General features: G+C 42.8%; 1 protein-coding gene across 1 annotated transcript in view; it reads left to right on the top strand.

Annotated features, from left to right (window-relative positions):
- Nucleotides 1–18,779, top strand: part of DPY19L1 (dpy-19 like C-mannosyltransferase 1) — a 111,263-nt gene that overhangs the window by 64,552 nt on the left and 27,932 nt on the right. Inside the window, exons 15-16 of the mRNA XM_077491623.1 lie at nucleotides 5,113–5,214; nucleotides 13,816–13,887. Coding sequence (XP_077347749.1) covers nucleotides 5,113–5,214; nucleotides 13,816–13,887 — 174 coding nt within the window. The remainder of the gene's footprint in view (nucleotides 1–5,112; nucleotides 5,215–13,815; nucleotides 13,888–18,779) is intronic.

Below are 18,779 nucleotides of genomic sequence, written 5' to 3'. Positions count from 1 at the left end.
GATTTCTAAAGTACATCCAACGTGGTAATCTGAAGCTAGCTAGTAGATCCTTAAAGAGTAGGACCATCCAGTGGGCATAATATATTTCAGTCTCCGAATACCAAATCTGGCCCAGACCTGCAGGTCAGGGACCAACCTGATTGATATAAGCTAGAGAGGGATTAACCCACAGAGGTTGGAAAGGAAACCAGTGATTGGGTTTCATAAAACGAGCCTTAGGGGCTATCTACACCCTCAGCGTCACTCTAGTATGGAGCAGAAGGGACAAGTATGCCCCCAAATCTCTATAGACTAGGTTGCCTAGTCCAGACAAGCCGCCTCCATGCAGACCACTGTATTCATTCTCGAGCCCACAAACTACTAACAGATGGTGACGAGTACAGCAGCCCAGTAGTAGGTTCAGTAGTTGGGAAGGGACAAGCCACCACAACTACTGTTGTGGTGAAGCTGAAGGGTAAACTTTGCCAAATGCGGAGCAGCACCTGCCCATAAAAATGAACTTGCACAGCGATGAAATTTTCTGGAAAAGGAGCATTTCACCCAAATAGGACAATTGCGGAACACATAGAGGAACTTGGGGAGAAATATAATTTTGAGCATGTTAATGCGACCAAGGATATTCAGGGGTAGATTAGCCCAAGAGGTAAATTTCCCCTGCAGCTGTAACAAAACAGGATGAATATTAAGACCATAAAACCTGTTCAAATCCCTGGACACTGTAATGCCAAGATACTTAAAGTCCTTAACCCAATTTAGGGGAGTATAGGCTGCCAAAGCCCTGGCTTCCAGATCCCACAGAAAAGAAACTGACATGCTCCAGTTTATCCTGACACCAGAGATATGCCCAAACTCACCAAAGATTGCCAGTCTGGCTCTCAAGGAGGAGTTTGCATCAGCTAAGTATAGCAGGGTGTCTGCATAGAGCGAAATATTTTCCTCCAAGGGGCCGATCCAGCAACACACAACCAGTCGCAAGTCCCTCACCAATATGGCCAATGGTTCAAGTGCCTAGGCAAAAAGGCTCGGCGATAGAGGACACCCCTGTTGGGTGACTCTAGACAAGGAGAATAATGTTGAGGACCTATCATTGGTGCAAACCCGGGCATTAGGATTCTTGTAGAGCATTCCCAACCATTGGAGAAATCTAGGGCCAAATCCAAACCTGTGTAATACATTCCACAGAAGATGCCAACTCTAGTACCAGCATTGTCATGAGCAGCTGACAGGTTAGGAAAATAGCGATGGATATTGATATCAGTGCCCTTCCCCGGCATGAAACCAGTTTTGATATACATGTGTGAGGTCCTCTATCACTGTTGAGAGGCAGAGTAGCAAAAATTTTGCCAACAGTTTGGCATCAATATTGATCAGAGAGATCGGCCTGTACAAGGCACAGTTCTCTGGATCCTTACCGTGTTAGGGCACTAACACATTGAGGGCTTCAGACATGGAGTCCGGCAAAAAACCTAAGGTCCGGTTCAGGGTGCCTTACTCGATTTGCATGTGTCCCAGGGCAGTTTGAACTTCCTTGAGCGTGATGTCCTTGTCTAGCCCATCCCTAACTTTTGTCCTCTAGGACAGGAAACTTTATATGGTCCAAGAAATTATCTAGATCAGAGATCTCATAAGTCACCCTATTTGAATAACAAAGAACTGAAGAAAACTGAGATTAATAGAGCACGGTGTTGTCAGAATCTCCGCTTTGGCGTCCCTAATCTGTCCTATATGACAATGGTCATCAACCCTGTCCTCAGGGCCCACTAACAGGCCAGGTTTTACAGTATGTATTATCTTGGGGAGATGCAGACTAGAATATTGCAATCGCTGAGCCACAAATGATATCGCATTCACCTGCAATGTATTTTAGTTATCTTGCAAACCTGGCCTGTTAGTGGGCCCTGCTGACAGGGTTGATGACCACTGCTATACGAGTAGCCGTAAATTGTCCCCTTGACAGCCAAGCAAGAAGCCGCCCATTTTTGTCTCCATATTCAAGCACCAGCTGGGCAGTAGTGAGTAGGGTTTTTTCAGGTCTGTTCTACCTAAATACCGTGAGCTCCCAAAGGGCATGTTGCCAGTTTGCATATCTAGTCCTATCTGGGCCCACAGCATAGGCTGCCTCCATCTGACAGAGGGTCCCCTCAAGTTGCTCTAGAGCATGCATATTCTCCTCTTAACCAGGCTTTAAAAGCATCACAGACCGTTGGTGGACTAGTAGAATCAGCATTAGTGAGCCAAAATTGACACACAGCTTCTGGGATGTCCTCCTGTATCTTTGGGTCCATGATCATCCTCCAGACCCCCTGCCAGCAGGCATGGACAATTGAAGAGTGATTAAAAGCTGGCCGTGATTCGAGACACCACTGGCTAGGATGTAGACAGACAACACCCGCTTTAGGGCTCAGATGAAGCTAGTGCCAAGTCAACTCTTGAAAATGTTCTATGGGTGGCAGAGTGGCACATGTATTTCTTATCAGATGGGTGAAGAATGGCGCCACACATCCGACAAGGAAAATGTATTCATCCATTGAGATAGGCCTGTGGTGCACACAGAGGGAGAATGAAGTCTGTCCAGGTCTGGAGAGGGGGCCAGATTGAAGTCTCCCGTAATGAAAACATTCGATACATCATAGGAGGTGATCATATTCATAACAGCGTACAGCAAAGTAACCTCAGTTGGGGGTTGTAAATACAGGCCATCAATTATAAATGGAATACCTGAGATGAGGGCATGTACTAATGCATATCATCCCCCTGGGTCAATCCTGACCTCCCAGGAGCTGAAACGGCAGGGATCTGTGGATGAGAATACTAACCCCCCTAGCATAATTAGAGTAAGTAGCGTGATAATGATCACTAACCCAGGCTTTTTTCAATCCTAATATACGAGAGTCCATTACTGTAGGTGGGTCTCCTGAAGTATACAAATATGGGGGGAGAATCTTTGCTATAAATGACCCCTGGTTTTCAATTTCTTGCGTAGTTCATCCCACGTACATTCCATGAAATTATGTTAACCTTGGTCATTTATCAAAGTAAATACTATAAAGAAGGGAAGGAAAGACCAGGCTGACTGAGTTACTATGTGTACAGGGAGAAGCAGACCCCATTGCAGACACTTGCAGTATACCTGAAATACATCACCGCTAAAGAGCAATAGTACCAGCAAAGTCATAAAAAGAGCAAGAGCATAAAAAAAAGAAATAAAAAGACAGATAACAATAAGCGAACATAAACTGGAGCAGCAACGACATGCTCCCCCCCCACCCCACCGAACCTAGAGCCCTGGGCTAAGCACGAGTCCCTGAATTTTCCCCTACAGAATAGCTGTATAGTAATAGTAGAAGTGCTTAACCGATCCATCATCTCCTAGCACTGATTAAAGCAGAAGTGAAGTTCTGCTAGATCACTTCAGGCTGGCCCTTTTTGCAGGTATAGCTATGTAAAATATTTAAAAATAAGTGCCTATATGGTTTAAAATCCAGTAATACTGTCTCACCCCACTCTGCACACAGCTCAGTTGCTCTCTATTTTTAGACACTGCCGGGTTTGTAGAGGCAGTCTTAGGCTTGGTTCACACCTACGCTGATATTACCTGGATTAAAAAACACAAATTGCTGCGAAATCGCATCAAAATGGTTCAGTTTCTCCATTGAAGTCTATTGAACCAAAAACACACCGTTTTGCTTTTAAAGTCCCTTAAAAAAAACATAGATGTGAATGTGTACCATAGGAAACCATGTTAAATGGACTGTAGTTTGTTTCTACAAAAAGTATTAAACACATAGGTGTGAACTGAACCTTGAAGCAGTATTAAACCTTCCTATCCTTTTACAGCCAAGGAAGCTGCTTCTGTTTGATCTGCAGCTGCCATGGTGCTGCACATGTGTTCAGATCAGATGAGTTTGATGGTTGGACGGGTTGGTTAAGGACACAAGCAAAAGTGACACTTTGCATTCCAGGAATATAACTGTCTTTTGAAAACGTTAAATCGATAGGTTTAGTTACACTTTATGATTTACTGCTGTTCAGGGTCTCTGGGGTCTTCAGCAAAATGGTCACCTCCAGCAAGAAGAAACAGTAGCAATGTGGGAGACAATTTATAGCACACACTAATTATTAATGTGGAATGTATGTTTCTTGCCAAAGAACATTATTTTTATCAAGTTGTTATGGGTAAAGTTTTGCTTTAAATCCATGCTTTCAGATTGATACACAGAAACCACTACAGTAGCTTTTCATAAGAAGATGACCGCATTTAATTTACTATTATTTTATTATATGATATAATACCTCCATATTCCACAGTTATTTACGGTAAGAGCTGAATCATGCAGGCTTCTGCCCACAAAGGGGAGTTGTATTATAGTACAGAGTCAGACACAAATTACATAGCTCAGTTTATCAAAAGGTAATGAAGCGGTTTGTTTTGTATCGCGGATAAAACCAGCAGTCACTGAGAAATACATAGACTATGTGAGATTGTGTGAATTTCATACTGACATGGCCCTATTGAGAACCCAAGACTCCAGCTCTGCAAGTACTGTACACTCTTAAAGTAAAGATTCCATCTACTAAATAAACATAGTCGCAAGATGTCTTCTGAGTCTAGAATATACTTTATGCCGCGCACACACGAGCGGACTTTTCGACAGCAAAGGTCAGACGGAACGAATTCGGCGGACAATTCGATCGCGTGTGGGCTCCATCAGACCTTTGCTGTCCAAAAATCTGAAGGACTTTATAAATAGAACATGTTTCAAATTTTTCGGCCAGAACTCGGCCGGACCCAGTTCCTATGGAGAAATCCGTTCGTGTGTATGCTAGTCCGATGGACAAAAACCAACACTAGGGCAGCTATTGGCTACTGGCTGTGAGCTTCCTTATTCTAGTCCAGTCGTACGTCATCACGTTCGCATCCGTCTGACTTTGGTGTGATTGTGTGTGGCCAAGTTCGTTCATTTGGAAAGGCCGTCGGACCTAGTCCGTCAAAGTCCGGTCAGGTGTACGAGGCATTAGATTTATGAGTGATGCAGCACCCACTGAGAAGTTATGTTCATAATTACTTTTTATACTGGAATACTTCATTGTGCATACTGGTTTTTTTTTCAGGCACATATATTCAACATACTAAAATCAAAGTTTACCAGCTACAAGGATTTTGACACTTTGATGTATACCTGTGCGCCTGAGTTTGACTTCATGGAGAAGGAGGTACTCTGTTTTTACTAGCTGTTTGTATAAAATATTCACGTAAATAGGTTTTGGGGGGTTTTTTGTTTTTGTTTTTTTGTTTGTTTTTTTATAAAATAAACCTTGTTCTTCTAAATGAAATCTGCAACAAAAAAATCAAGTTAAGGCAAACGCCACCATATTTATTAAATATTTATTTTAAACTGTTATATGGTAGATGAGTTGCAACCCCTGGATTATGTAAATTAGTCTATATAGCACATACACTCAAAATGACCCTTAGGCCTCATGCACACGAGACGCAGTTAAACACGCGTTCAGATGCAGTTGGACAGTTTTTTCAACTGCCCCTGAACTCATTCAATGTTATCCTATGTGTCCATGCACACAGTCTCGTTTTTTTCCGTTTTTATGCAGTTGCGTTTAGTCTCGTTTTTCCAGAAGCAAAAAAATGCGTTCAGAAACAAAAATTTCCACGTTTCAGACGCAAAACGCGGCAAAACGCGGTAAAACGCGGCAAAACGCCGCTACCGCGTTTAGCCGCGTTTGCGTTTATATGCGTTTTTAAAGGTGACCTTTTTTTTTACATTAAAATCTCAAAAATGATTGCAAATGATGAAAAACCATTAGAAAAATATTTTAAACAATTGCAATTGCAAGTGGACAATCCACAACTTGTGGCAGGTGGCAAGGGACGTGGCAAGTGGACAATCCACAACTTGTGGCAAGTGACATGGCAGGTGAAGTGGCAAGTGACGTGGAAAGTGGACAATCCACAACTTGTGGCAGGTGACGTGGCAAGTGACCTGGCAGGTGACGCGGCAAGTGACCTGGCAGGTGACGTGGCAAGTGGAAAATCAACAACTTGTGGCAGGTGACTGGCATGTGACGTGGCAAGTGGACAATCCCTAACTTGTGGCAGGTGACGTGGCAAGTGACGTGGCAAGTGGACAATCCACTTGTGGCAGGGGACGTGGCAAGTGACGTGGCAAGTGGACAATCCACTTGTGGCAGGGGATGTGGCAAGTGACGTGGCGAGTGGACAATCCACAACTTGTGTCAGGTGACGTGGCAAGTGGACAATCCACAACTTGTGGCAGGTGATGTGGCAAGTGATGTGGCAAGTGGACAATCCACTTGTGGCAGGTGACGTGGCAGGGGACGTGGCAAGGGACGTGGCAAGTGGACAATCCACAACTTGTGGCAGGTGATGTGGCAAGTGGACAATCCACTTGTGGCAGGTGACGTGGCAGGGGACGTGGCAAGGGACGTGGCAAGTGGACAATCCACAACTTGTGGCAGGTGACGTGGCAGGTGATGTGGCAAGTGATGTGGCAGGTGATGTGATAAGTAGACAATCCACATCTTGTGGCAAGTGACGTGGCAGCTGACGTGGCAAGTGACGTGGCAAGTGGACAATCCAGAACTTGTGGCAGGTGACGTGGCAAGTGACGTGGCAGGTGACGTGGCAAGTGACGTGGCAAGTGGACAATCCACATCTCGTGGCAAGTGACGTGGCAGGCGATGTGGCAAGTGACGTGGCAAGTGACGTGGCAAGTGGACAATCCACAACTTGTGGCAGGTGACGTGGCAGGTGATGTGGCAAGTGATGTGGCAGGTGATGTGACAAGTGGACAATTCACATCTTGTGGCAAGTGACGTGGCAGCTGACGTGGCAAGTGACGTGGCAAGTGGACAATCCAAAACTTGTGGCAGGTGACGTGGCAAGTGACGTGACAGGTGACGTGGCAAGTGGACAATCCACAGCTTGTGGCAAGTGACATGGCAGGTGGCAAGTGATGTGGAAAGTGGACAATCCACAACTTGTGACAGGTGACGTGGCAAGTGATGTGGCAGGTGATGTGGCAAGTCACGTGGCAAGTGGAAATCCACAACTTGTGGCAGGTGATGTGGCTGGTGACGTGGCAAGTGGACAATCCACAACTTGTGGCAGGTGGCATGGCAGGTGACATGGAAAGTGGACAATCCACATCTTGTGGCAAGTGACGTGGCAGGTGATGTGGCAAGTGACGTGGCAAGTGGACAATCCACAACTTGTGGCAGGTGATGTGGCAAGTGACGTGGCAGGTGATGTGGACAATCCCTAACTTGTGGCAGGTGAGGTGGCAAGTGACGTGGCAAGTGGACAATCCACAACTTGTGGCAGGTGACGTGGCAGGTGACGTGGCAAGTGGACAATCCACTTGTGGCAGGTGACGTGGTAGGGGACGTGGCAAGGGACGTGGCAAGTGGACAATCCACAACTTGTGCCAGGTGATGTGGCAAGTGATGTGGCAAGTGGACAATCCACTTGTGGCAGGTGACGTGGCAGGGGACGTGGCAAGTGGACAATCCACAACTTGTGGCAGGTGACGTGGCAGGTGATGTGGCAAGTGATGTGGCAGGTGATGTGACAAGTGGACAATCCACATCTTGTGGCAAGTGACGTGGCAGCTGACGTGGCAAGTGGAAAATCCAAAACTTGTGGCAGGTGACGTGGCAAGTGACGTGGCAGGTGACGTGGCAAGTGACGTGGCAAGTGGACAATCCACATCTCGTGGCAAGTGACGTGGCAGGTGATGTGGCAAGTGACGTGGCAAGTGGACAATTCACAACTTGTGGCAGGTGACGTGGCAGGTGATGTGGCAAGTGATGTGGCAGGTGATGTGACAAGTGGACAATCCACATCTTGTGGCAAGTTACGTGGCAGCTGACGTGGCAAGTGACGTGGCAAGTGGACAATCCAAAACTTGTGGCAGGTGACGTGGCAAGTGACGTGGCAAGTGACGTGGCAAGTGGACAATCCACAGCTTGTGGCAAGTGACATGGCAGGTGGCAAGTGATGTGGAAAGTGGACAATCCACAACTTGTGACAGGTGACGTGGCAAGTGATGTGGCAGGTGATGTGGCAAGTCACGTGGCAAGTGGAAATCCACAACTTGTTGCAGGTGATGTGGCTGGTGACATGGCAAGTGGACAATCCACAGCTTGTGGCATGGCAGATGACGTGGAAAGTGGACAATCCACATCTCGTGGCAAGTGACGTGGCAGGTGATGTGGCAAGTGGACAATCCACAACTTGTGGCAGGTGATGTGGCAAGTGGACAATCCCCAACTTGTGGCAAGTGACGTGGCAAGTGATGTGGCAAGTGGACAATCCAAAACTTGTGGCAGGTGACGTGGCAAGTGACGTGGCAGGTGATGTGGCAAGTCACGTGGCAAGTGGACAATCCACAACTTGTGGCAGGTGACGTGGCAGTTGGACAATCCACAACTTGTGGCAGATGACATGGCAAGTGACGTGGCAGGTGATGTGGCAAGTCACGTGGCAAGTGGACAATCCACAACTTGTGGCAGGTGCCGTGGCAAGTGACACGCTAAATACAAGTACACTGCAGCTCTCACAGCTGCTGCTACTCACTCTGGTCTCACAAAATTGCTGAAATAGTTAATTTTTGAGCTGGGGAGGGTCTATGATGTTAGCTTAACTAAACGCTTCTAGACGCAAACGCGGTAAAACGCCGCTAAATCGCGGTAAAAATCGCGGCAAAACGCGCGTTTCTAAACGCCGGTTTCAACATGTGTCCAGCAGCGTTTGCATCTGCGTCTCGTGTGCATGAAGCCTTAAACTCAAAAATAAAAGTGTAATAAATTGCAGCTTACCAATCATTAGATGTGGTGGCTGCGTTAGTTTTCTTTTATTAGGCTTTTTTTTCTCTTTATTTTCACCAGATCTGGCTAGCAACACACTTCTGTCCTAGAAAACAACCACAGAAGGAAAGCCACTCCAGGGCATCAGCCATCCATCCACTGCATAAAGATGCTAGCGTAGCTCATTTGCAGATGCATAATCAAAAAGTCCAGAATTCCCTGCAACACCTTTATTTATCCTTTATACAAAAGTCACCACAGACAGTGCAGGGTACGCTAAATGTTGACATGTTTTGTGCTGTTTATGAGTAAGCGCTAATCGCAGCACAAAACGTGTCAGCTTTTACTGTACCCTGCATTGTCTGTGATGACTTTTGTATAAAGGATAAATAAACGTGAAGTGTTGCAGTGAATTCTGGACTTCTTTTGATTTTAGTCACCCTAAGATAGAAGGGTACAATCTGGGTTGAGTAATAAAGCAGACACCTTTTTGGACAGCAGCATTTTTAGGTTGGGGAGAGGCTAGTGTTAGATGTAATAGCAGATTTAGATGAATTTGACTAACACATTAAAGCTAAACTCCAACTAACACTGTATAAGCAGTTACAGCAAACATTTTTTTCATGAATGAATAAAAGCTGATCATTGTAAGCACCCCATTTAATGTTAAATAGTTTTGTCTCAAACCTCTAACTGCTTATTTTAAACAGCTTGGTCTGTTTAAAAAAAAATATATAATAATAATACAGACTTACTGGCAGGATCATCTGGTGAAAAAAAAAAAGAAAAAATGTAGCCACCATATCTAAGAATTGGAAAGCTGTAATATAATACATTTCTAGTTTTGGGTTTAATACCAGTTTAAGCCTTCTTTACCTCCTGGGTTTGATAGGAATCCTCTAGCACAGCCTTTCTCAACCTTTTTAACATGGAGGAACCCTTGAAATAGTTCTGCTGTCTATGAAGGAACCCCTAACAACCTCTGGAGGAACCCTGGTTGAGAATCACTGCTCTAGCACCTGGTCACCTGAACACGGTCTTCTCATCCTTGCTATATAAAAAAGTGTGATTTGTCATTGATCCCTTTTATATGGTTAGGTCCGGCGCTGCATTCACACCTAGGTGCTTTGCGAATGCGTGCAAAAATGCAGTGTATGCGTATGCATTTTTCGCTACACGCACAGCGCAGCCTATTGGTACATTCCAAAGTAGCTGTTGTGTTTTTTTTCAAATGTTGAGCTTTACGTGTTTTTAACTGCGTGTTTTGACGTGTTTGTTAAAGAAAAACTATACACATCTTGAATTCAGTGATGCGCTGTCCCCGGAACTCCCCTCTGGCTGCTGACCTCTTCAGGCAGCCGGCTTCCTGGGTTTTGATTTTTTTTGTTGTTATTGGCTGGGCCATGATGACGTTGCTCCCATTCATGTGTGGAAATTCCGTCAGTTTCGGCATTACCAAATGTGTGCAGTGAGCTGTGCTTTGTGCACTATACAGAGGTGGGCAGGCAGGTAAGTCGATATATTTTGTCTCTTATGCATCAAAAATCCTGCCTTTCTGCCCATTTTTTATTTTCTAGCCTAACGTTTCACTTTAAGTGTTTTTCCACTCAGAAAAATATGCATCCATTTGCCACGTTTAGGGTGCCATTAGCAGTTAATGGCACCGCAATCGTGACACATGGTTTTTAAGTGTTTCATAAATGGGTATACAAAGGTATGATTTTGCACGTGTTCACAAAATTAATAAAAAAGTAAGAGATCTTATATCACATTGCTAACAGCTATAATTGCATATGTATTGCTGCGCAATGCTTGCATGGTGAAATCTGCAATGCTGCATTGGACTAATACCTTTAAAGAGAAGTTCAGGAATTGAAAAAAACAAACATTTTATACTCACCTAGGTGAATGCAGCATCGGTCCGGTGCTGCATCTGTCCCCCAGGCTGCTAGGCGGATCCCAACATTAAAGGCAGGATCAATCCAGAGCCTAGACCAGCGAAGTGCACTCCTGAGACCCACAGGAGAAGTAGGGCCTACTTCTTAAAGTGATTCTAAAGGAAAGAATTAAACATTTGTTATACTTGCCTGCTTTGTGCAATGGTTTTGCACAGAGAAGCCCCGATCTTCTTTTTGGGTTGTTGTCGTCGTCCCCCCCCCCTCCCCCGCCAACGGCCCTAGCTCCTCCCCCTGCGGAGTGACCCCCAATAGCAAGCCTCTCCCACACGGAGTGCGTGCTCGGCCCAGCTCTCTTAATTGGCTCGCTGGCTGCGCGGAGATGTGAATGGAGCCTAAATGAAGAAGCAGTACAAACACAAAAAAAATACAGGAGAGATTAAAAGCAAATGCTTATTCAACTTAATTCAAAGAAAATCGCCAGTCTTGAGATAGGCAGTTGAAAGTACAGTCACAATTTGACCACCTTTTCTGTTTCAATAGTGTTTTATTCAGTTTTAACAAGTGGTTAAAATGCAAACATCCGGACCATCCATCACAGGCGGCCCAAGCTAGCTGAGGGCAGGGAAGGAAACGTATATGCCAGCCACGGTTCCCAAATTTTGAGGAACTTGGCATGAGTGTCCCCGCGGATGCTCGACATCTGTTCATTAAGCATCAACTCGGTCGTGCAATTTTTTATTTTTTTCACCCCCTGAAAAGGGACAGGTGCCTTTTTCCAGGCTTGGACAATAGTTCTTTTGGCTGACACAAATAGCTAGGAGGCAAGTTTCCGCTGATAAGAAAACAGGCCTGAAATTGGACAGTGTAATAAGGCAAACTTGGCCTCTTTTGGTATGGGCAGGTGAAACAACATGACTAGGAGGCCAAATACCCGAGACCAGAAGCCAATTAATCTAGAACATTTCCATCCATATAGGTATAACGTCCGCCCCCTCCCCCCCCCCCCCCCCCCCATGGCCACAACTCTGGATGCAATGGTCACTGTGGGATAGATTGGCATGGCCAATGTGAGCAGGGACCCAATACCAGCGTAGAAGCACCTTATATGCTGCCTCCAAGGTGGCTGCATTAAATTAGTATTTGGCCACAGAAACCCAGGCCCGGCTCCAGTCCACCAAGTCTATTTTGGTTGCCAGATCCCGTACAATTTGACCACCTTTTAATACCAATAACATTTGATGCTTTCATATATGCGTTTGACTTGGTTATCACCACCAGTTACCTCAGAAGGACCAAAGGCAATCAGGACATGTTTTTCTCTTGGAGAGTAATTTTATTAATATTTTAATACAGGTACACTTTAAACTAATGAAAATTCTTTGTTTGTATACAGTATCTGAGAATAGTGAGTACATCCCTCACATTTTTGTAAATATTTTACTATATCTTTTCATGTGACAACATTGAAGAAATGACACTTTGCTACAATATAAAGTAGTGCGTTTACAGCTTGTATAGCAGTGTAAATTTGCTGTCCTCTCAAAATAACTCAACACACAGCCATTCATGTCTAAACCGCTGGCAACAAAAGTGCGTACACCCCTAAGTGAAAGTGTCCAAATTGGGCCCAAAGTGTCAATATTTTGTGTGGCCACCATTATTTTCCAGCACTGCCTTAACCCTTTTGGGCATGGAGTTCACTAGAGTTTCACAGGTTGCCACTGGAGTCCTCTTCCACTCCTCCATGACGACATCACGGAGCTGGTGGATGTTAGAGACCCTGTGCTCCTCCACTTTCCAGTTGAGGATGCCCCACAGATGCTCAATAGGGTTTAGGTCTGGAGACATGTTTGGTCAGTCCATCTCCTTTACCCTCAGCTTCTTTAGCAAGGCAGTGGTCATCTTGGAGGTGTGTTTGGGGTTTTTATCATATTGGAATACTGCCCTGCGGCCTAATCTCTGAGGGGAGGGGATCATGCTCTGCTTCAGCATATCACAGTACATGTTGACATTCATGGTTCCCTCAATGAACTGTAGCTCCCCAGTGCTGGCAGCACTCATGCAGCCCCAGACCATGACACTCCCACCACAATGCTTGACTGTAGGCAAGACACACTTGTCTTTGTGCTCCTCACCTGGCTGCCACCACACACGCTTGACACCATCTGAACCAAATAAGTTTATCTTGGTCTCAGGACATGGTTCTAGTAATCCATGTCCTTAGTCTGCTTGTCTTCAGAAAACTGTTTGCGGCCTTTCTTGTGCATCATCTTTAGAAGAGGCTTCCTTCTGGGATGATAGCCATGCAGACCAGTTTGATGCAGTGTGCGGCATATGGTCTGAGCACTGGCAGGCTGACCCCCACACCTCATCAACCTGTGCAGCAAAGCTGGCAGGACTCATACATTTATTTCCCAAAGACAACCTCTGGATATGACGCTGAGCATGTGCACTCAACTTCTCATGTCGAACATGGCGAGGCCGGTTCTGAGTGGAACCTGTCCTGTTAAACCTCTGTATGGTCTTGGCCACCATGCTGCAGCTCATTATCAGGGTCTTGGCAATCTTCTTATAGCCTAGGCCATCTTTATGTAGAGCAACAATTCTTTTTTTCAGATCATCATAGTTCTTTGCCATGAGGTGCCATGTTGAACCTCCAGTGACCAGTATGAGAGAGTGAGAGCGATAACACCAAATTTAATACACCTGCTCCCCATTCACACCGGAGACCTTGTAACACTAACGAGTCACATGACATCGGGGATGGAAAATGGCCAATTGGGCCCAATTTTGGACATTTTCGCTTAGGGGTGTACTCACTTTTGTTGCCAACGATTTAGACATTAATGGCTGTGTGTTGAGTTATTTTGATGGGACAGCAAATTTACACTGTTATACAAGCTGTACACTCACTACTTTACATTGTAGCAAGGTGTAATTTCTTCAGTGTTGTCACATGAAAAGATATAATAAAATATTTACAAAAATCTGAGGGGTGTATTCACTTTCGTGAGATACTGCATGTTTTGAATATGCTTAATCCATTTCAAACCTAATTTCTGTTTAATTTCAGACACCGTGGAGATATTTAAAGACCCTTTTACTTCCAGTAGTCCTGCTGGTATTTATCTTCATTTGTGCTCGGGTATGTAATTGGAATAATATGATAGCATTCAGTCATGCATAGAAAAGCAAACTTGAAGGTGTTCTAATTCACAGCGTTGAACAGTGAGGCTGATTTTGAAAAACTGGAAGAAAGTTATTGTGTTGCCGACACGTAGAAGCAAGTGAGTTTATATTTCTGGTTTGAATTGGAAACTTGGCAACTGGGATCTAAGCTTTATAAAGAAAAAATCTTACTTTATTCTGCATTTTGCACAACACCCTAATGTGCTGTACGCACACATTCCAGTTCCAAAAAGGCCCTCAAATATATTGTTGCATGCAGATTTATATTTCTTTAACGCTTTCGTTGCCAGAGCAGTTTTTGTGTTTTTTGAACATATGTTTAAAAAAAAAATAATAATTTAAACCTGAAGATTAGTTAAAACCCCCATACATTCTATGTTTTCTGTAAGAAGACTTCCTAGAAAATGTTATTTCCCATTTTTTTTTATATCACATGATATTTGAGCAAAGGTTTATACAATAAATAAATAATAATAAACATACACTAAAGCTTATTTTAGGGCACAAATAAAAACGCAATATATTATGCAGTTTTTTTAATGCAGTTAATAGATACCCAACATGACCAGCTTTAAACTTGTACATGTCCGCAAAAGGATGATGAGGTTCAGTGCCTTATATATTCCATAGGCGCACTTTAAAAGCCTCATCAGTTTAGCGTTAACCCTCCATAGTGAGCAAAGAATTATTGCTCTCACTCCGGCGTGAGCGGCGATATGTAATATGGGCATCACAAGCAATGTTTTCCTATATAGATGCTCCTTACTAATGCATTTACGTATGTGTGTGCATATGTGGGGCAGCGAAGGCCCATATGTAGGGGTTTTTAAGTACTTGGATGTAACTTTTTTTTTTTGGATAATTTTTTTTTTTTTTTTTTTTTTTACTTTCACTAAAACTTTATATTACATAGGGGACAAAAAGGCCTCTATTTTTAAGCCTGTTTTTCTCCCTTGGCCCATCTGCTTCCCAAAGCAGGGAGGGAGGACCTCAGGGGAAAAAGGTGTCTAGCCCTGGGAACTTTTGCCAGGTGTCTGTTGGGAGCAGCTCGGGAACAAGCGGAGGCTATTGATCATCCAGTGTTTGGTTGAACATGAGCTCATGTGACCTCCTTTTTAATATAGAGATTTCGATCCGGGTGAACATATTAATTGCACACAGTGTGGAGGGGAAGATGATAGTTATCAAAGCACTGAAGACTAAAGTACGACTATAGGCAAAAATGTTTTCAGCCACATGTCTTTGGTAAAAATGTAAATAAACGCATATTGGTTTGCGCAAAGGTTATAGCGTCTACAAACGAGGGTACATCTTGTGGAATTTACGCAGCTTTTAGTTTGACTCTCATTTCTTGAGGTGCTAAAATGGCAGGGAAGTACAAAGCTACCCCCGCCCCAAATGACCCCATTTTGGAAAGTAGACACCCCAAGGAAATTGCAGAGAGGCATGTTTGGCCCATTGAATATTTAATTTTTTTCACGCAAGTGATTGTGTAATTTTTATTTATTTTTGTCATTTTTCAAAGTTGGCACTAAATAATATATTGCTCACACATGCCATGGTTATGTGCAATTACACCCCAAAATACATCCTGCTGCTTCTCCTGAGTATGAGGCTATCACATGTGTTAGACTTTTTGGGAGCCTAGCCGCATACAGGACCCCGAAAACCGAGCACCGCCTTCAGGATTTCTAGGGGCGTAAATTTTGGATTTCAGTCCTCACTGCCAGTTTCGAAGGCCATAAAATGCAAAGATAGCACAAACCTCCCCCCGAATTACCCCATTTTGGAAAGTAAACACCCCAAGCTATTTTCTGAGAGGCATGTTGAGTATTTTGCAGATCTCGCTTTTTGTCACAAAGTTTTGAAAATTAAAAAAAATAATAAAAAAAAAATAAAAATGTTATTCTCTTTCTTAATTTTCAAAAACAAATGAGCTGCAAAATACTCACCGTGCTTCTTAGAAAATACCTTGGGGTGTCTACTTTCCAAATTGGGGTCATTTGTGGGGGTTTTGTGCTATCTGGACATTTCAGGGCCTCCATAACTGTGATAGGTAGTGAGGAGTAAAATCACAATTTTACGCCTTTTAGAAAGCCTGGTGCTTGATTTTTGAGGTCCTGTATGCGGCTAGGCTCCCAAAAAGTCTCACACATGTCGTATTTGCAACAAGCAACAGAATGTATTTTGGGGTGTAATTCCACATAGAACCACGCCATGTTTGAACGATATATCATTTATTGACAACTTTATGTAATTTTTATTTATTTTTGTCATTTTTCAATCACTTGTGACAAAAAAATAAAATATTCAATGGGCTCAACATGCCTCTCAGCAATTTCCTTGGGGTGTCTACTTTCCAAAATGGGGTCATTTTGGGGGGAGGGGTTTGTACTGCCCTGCCATTTTAGCACCTCAAGAAATGAGTCATAAACTAAAAGCTGTGTAAATTCCAGAAAATGTTCCCTAGTTTGTAGACGCTAGAACTTTTGCGCAAACCAATAAATATACGTTTATTGGCAACTTAACAACTTTGTGCAAAAAAAAAAGTTTGTAATTTTCCCGAAACTTGTGACAAAATATAAAATATTCCATGGACTCAACATGCCATCAGCAAATAGCTTGGGGTATCATTTGGGGGGGGGGGGGCTTTGAACTGTCCTGGCGTTTTATGCACAACATTAGAAGCTTATGTCGCACATCACCCACTCTTCTAACCACCTGAAGACAAAGACCTTTCTGCCACTTTTTGTATTCCGTTGAACCCCAAACATTTATATATATATTTTTTTAAAGCAAATGCCCTACAGATTAAAACGGTGGGTGTTGCTATTGTTTCACACAGTATTTGCGCAGCGATTTTTCAAATGCAATTTTTTTTAATTTTTATGCACTAAAACGCCCTATATTGCCCAAAAGTTTGATGAAATAAAAAAGATGATCTTATGCCGAGTACATGGATACCAAACACGGCATGCTTTAAAATTGCGCACAAATGTGCAGTGGCAACAAACTACATACATTTTTAAAATAAGGTAATGGTAGGGGCGCTAAAAAAATTATAAATATGAATGTCAATTACAAATGTGAAAATTAATAATCATAAAACACCTCAAGTAATAGCCAACCTATCACCATGAATTGCAAAAAAACAAATAGTTGCAAAAAAAAATAGATGATTTGAACAATAATAAATAAAGTCCCAATTGGATACTAGAACAAAAAATATATCCACAGTCCAAGACAGTGATTCATTCAGTAAAAAACTCTAATCTAAATCCATATGCCAGAAGGTGGCTGAAATCTTCTACAAAGTTGTGACACGTCCCTTCACCAAACTTTTGGACACAGAAAACACCCCAACTGTGAAGATAAAGTTGTCTTCTTACCAGATGCTGTTGACTACTTTATTTAAAAAGATAGTCAAATAGGCTTATGCAGGTGAATTCCCTGCTCACATGGAATAAGGTGGACCTCTTATGGAAAAAACCTTCTCCTCATAGATTCAGACAGGTCATAAAAAAAAGAGAGCAAACAAAATCCATAGCGTGACACCGTTTAATAATAAAAATAAATTAAAAAACATAAGGCCAAATGGCTGCTTACATATATCGGTGCCCGACCTGGCACTGGGGCTGCTCGCTTAAAATAATCGTTTCGTAATGGATGCGTAGTTCCTCGTTGTGTAGGGCGTGCGTTCCACCAAGAAACAGCCGACAACCAAAAACGACCGGAACTGTACGTGTACGAACGTGACTAGGTACCGCCTCGACGTACGTTTCGTTTGACACGTCATCAGGAAGTGTACCTAGTCACAGAGTCAACGTTCTTTATGGTGTCTCGATCGATCAAAAAGACCAATAGAGAAACACTTAATTTAATACGCAGCCTCAGTCCCACTCAAGGCTTAATAGAAATACATTGTTTATAAAACATAACTGGCAAATAAACACTAGACATAGTTCACCCTAGATCCTGGGGAAAAAACTATATATACCAAAAAATTTTAATTAAAAAGTAAAAAAATTATTAAAACAATATATATAATAATCCTGTGGGATATTCCTATTAGAAGAAAGGAGAGGGAGTTGTTTTCTTGTAATTTACAAGATAACCTCTAGATGTCAGTCTATAGGTGAAAATATCTGATACCACTTATTGAACAGAAAATGGTTTTTACACCTAAATAATTAGTTACACTTTTTATAAAATATATTAATGCCATTCCTAAAAAAATATATATATTTGGCAATAATCTTATCTATATATGTAAGGAAAAAACAAAAAACAAAACCCTTTGCAACATATCCCCATAGGAGTTTTTTACTGAATGAATCACTGTCTTGGACTGTGGATATATTTTTTGTTCTAGTATCCAATTGGGACTTTATTTATTATTGTTCATATCATCTATTTTTTTTGCAACTATTTGTTTTTTTTCAATTCATGGTGATAGGTTGGCTATTACTTGAGGTGTTTTATGATTATTATTAATTTTCACATTTGTAATTGACATTCATATTTATAATTTTTTTAGCGCCCCTACCATTACCTTATTTTCAGCACGACAAGTTTTTTTCTCTTTTTTCTAGGGAGCAGCTATTAGTGTTTCACTTAGTTTATTTGATTCACTGACTATTAGTTTATTTTTATTTTTACATTTGCATAAGTGGCGCAGAGTTTATTAGCTGCTGTTTTTCAGCTATATTTTCACATACATTTTTAAAAGCCTTTCAAATCCTTTACAGGTTATTACTTTAGATTTACAGGGGAGGTCTACTGCTAAAATTACTGCCCTCGATCTGACCTTCACCGTGATACCTCACATGCGTGGTGCAATTGCTGTGC

This window comes from Lithobates pipiens, unplaced genomic scaffold, assembly GCF_037356315.1.
Source record: "Lithobates pipiens isolate NorthernLeopardFrog02 unplaced genomic scaffold, aLitPip1_a1.2 Scaffold_19, whole genome shotgun sequence".
NCBI lineage: Eukaryota > Metazoa > Chordata > Amphibia > Anura > Ranidae > Lithobates > Lithobates pipiens.
This window is presented reverse-complemented; position numbering and strand designations above follow the sequence as displayed.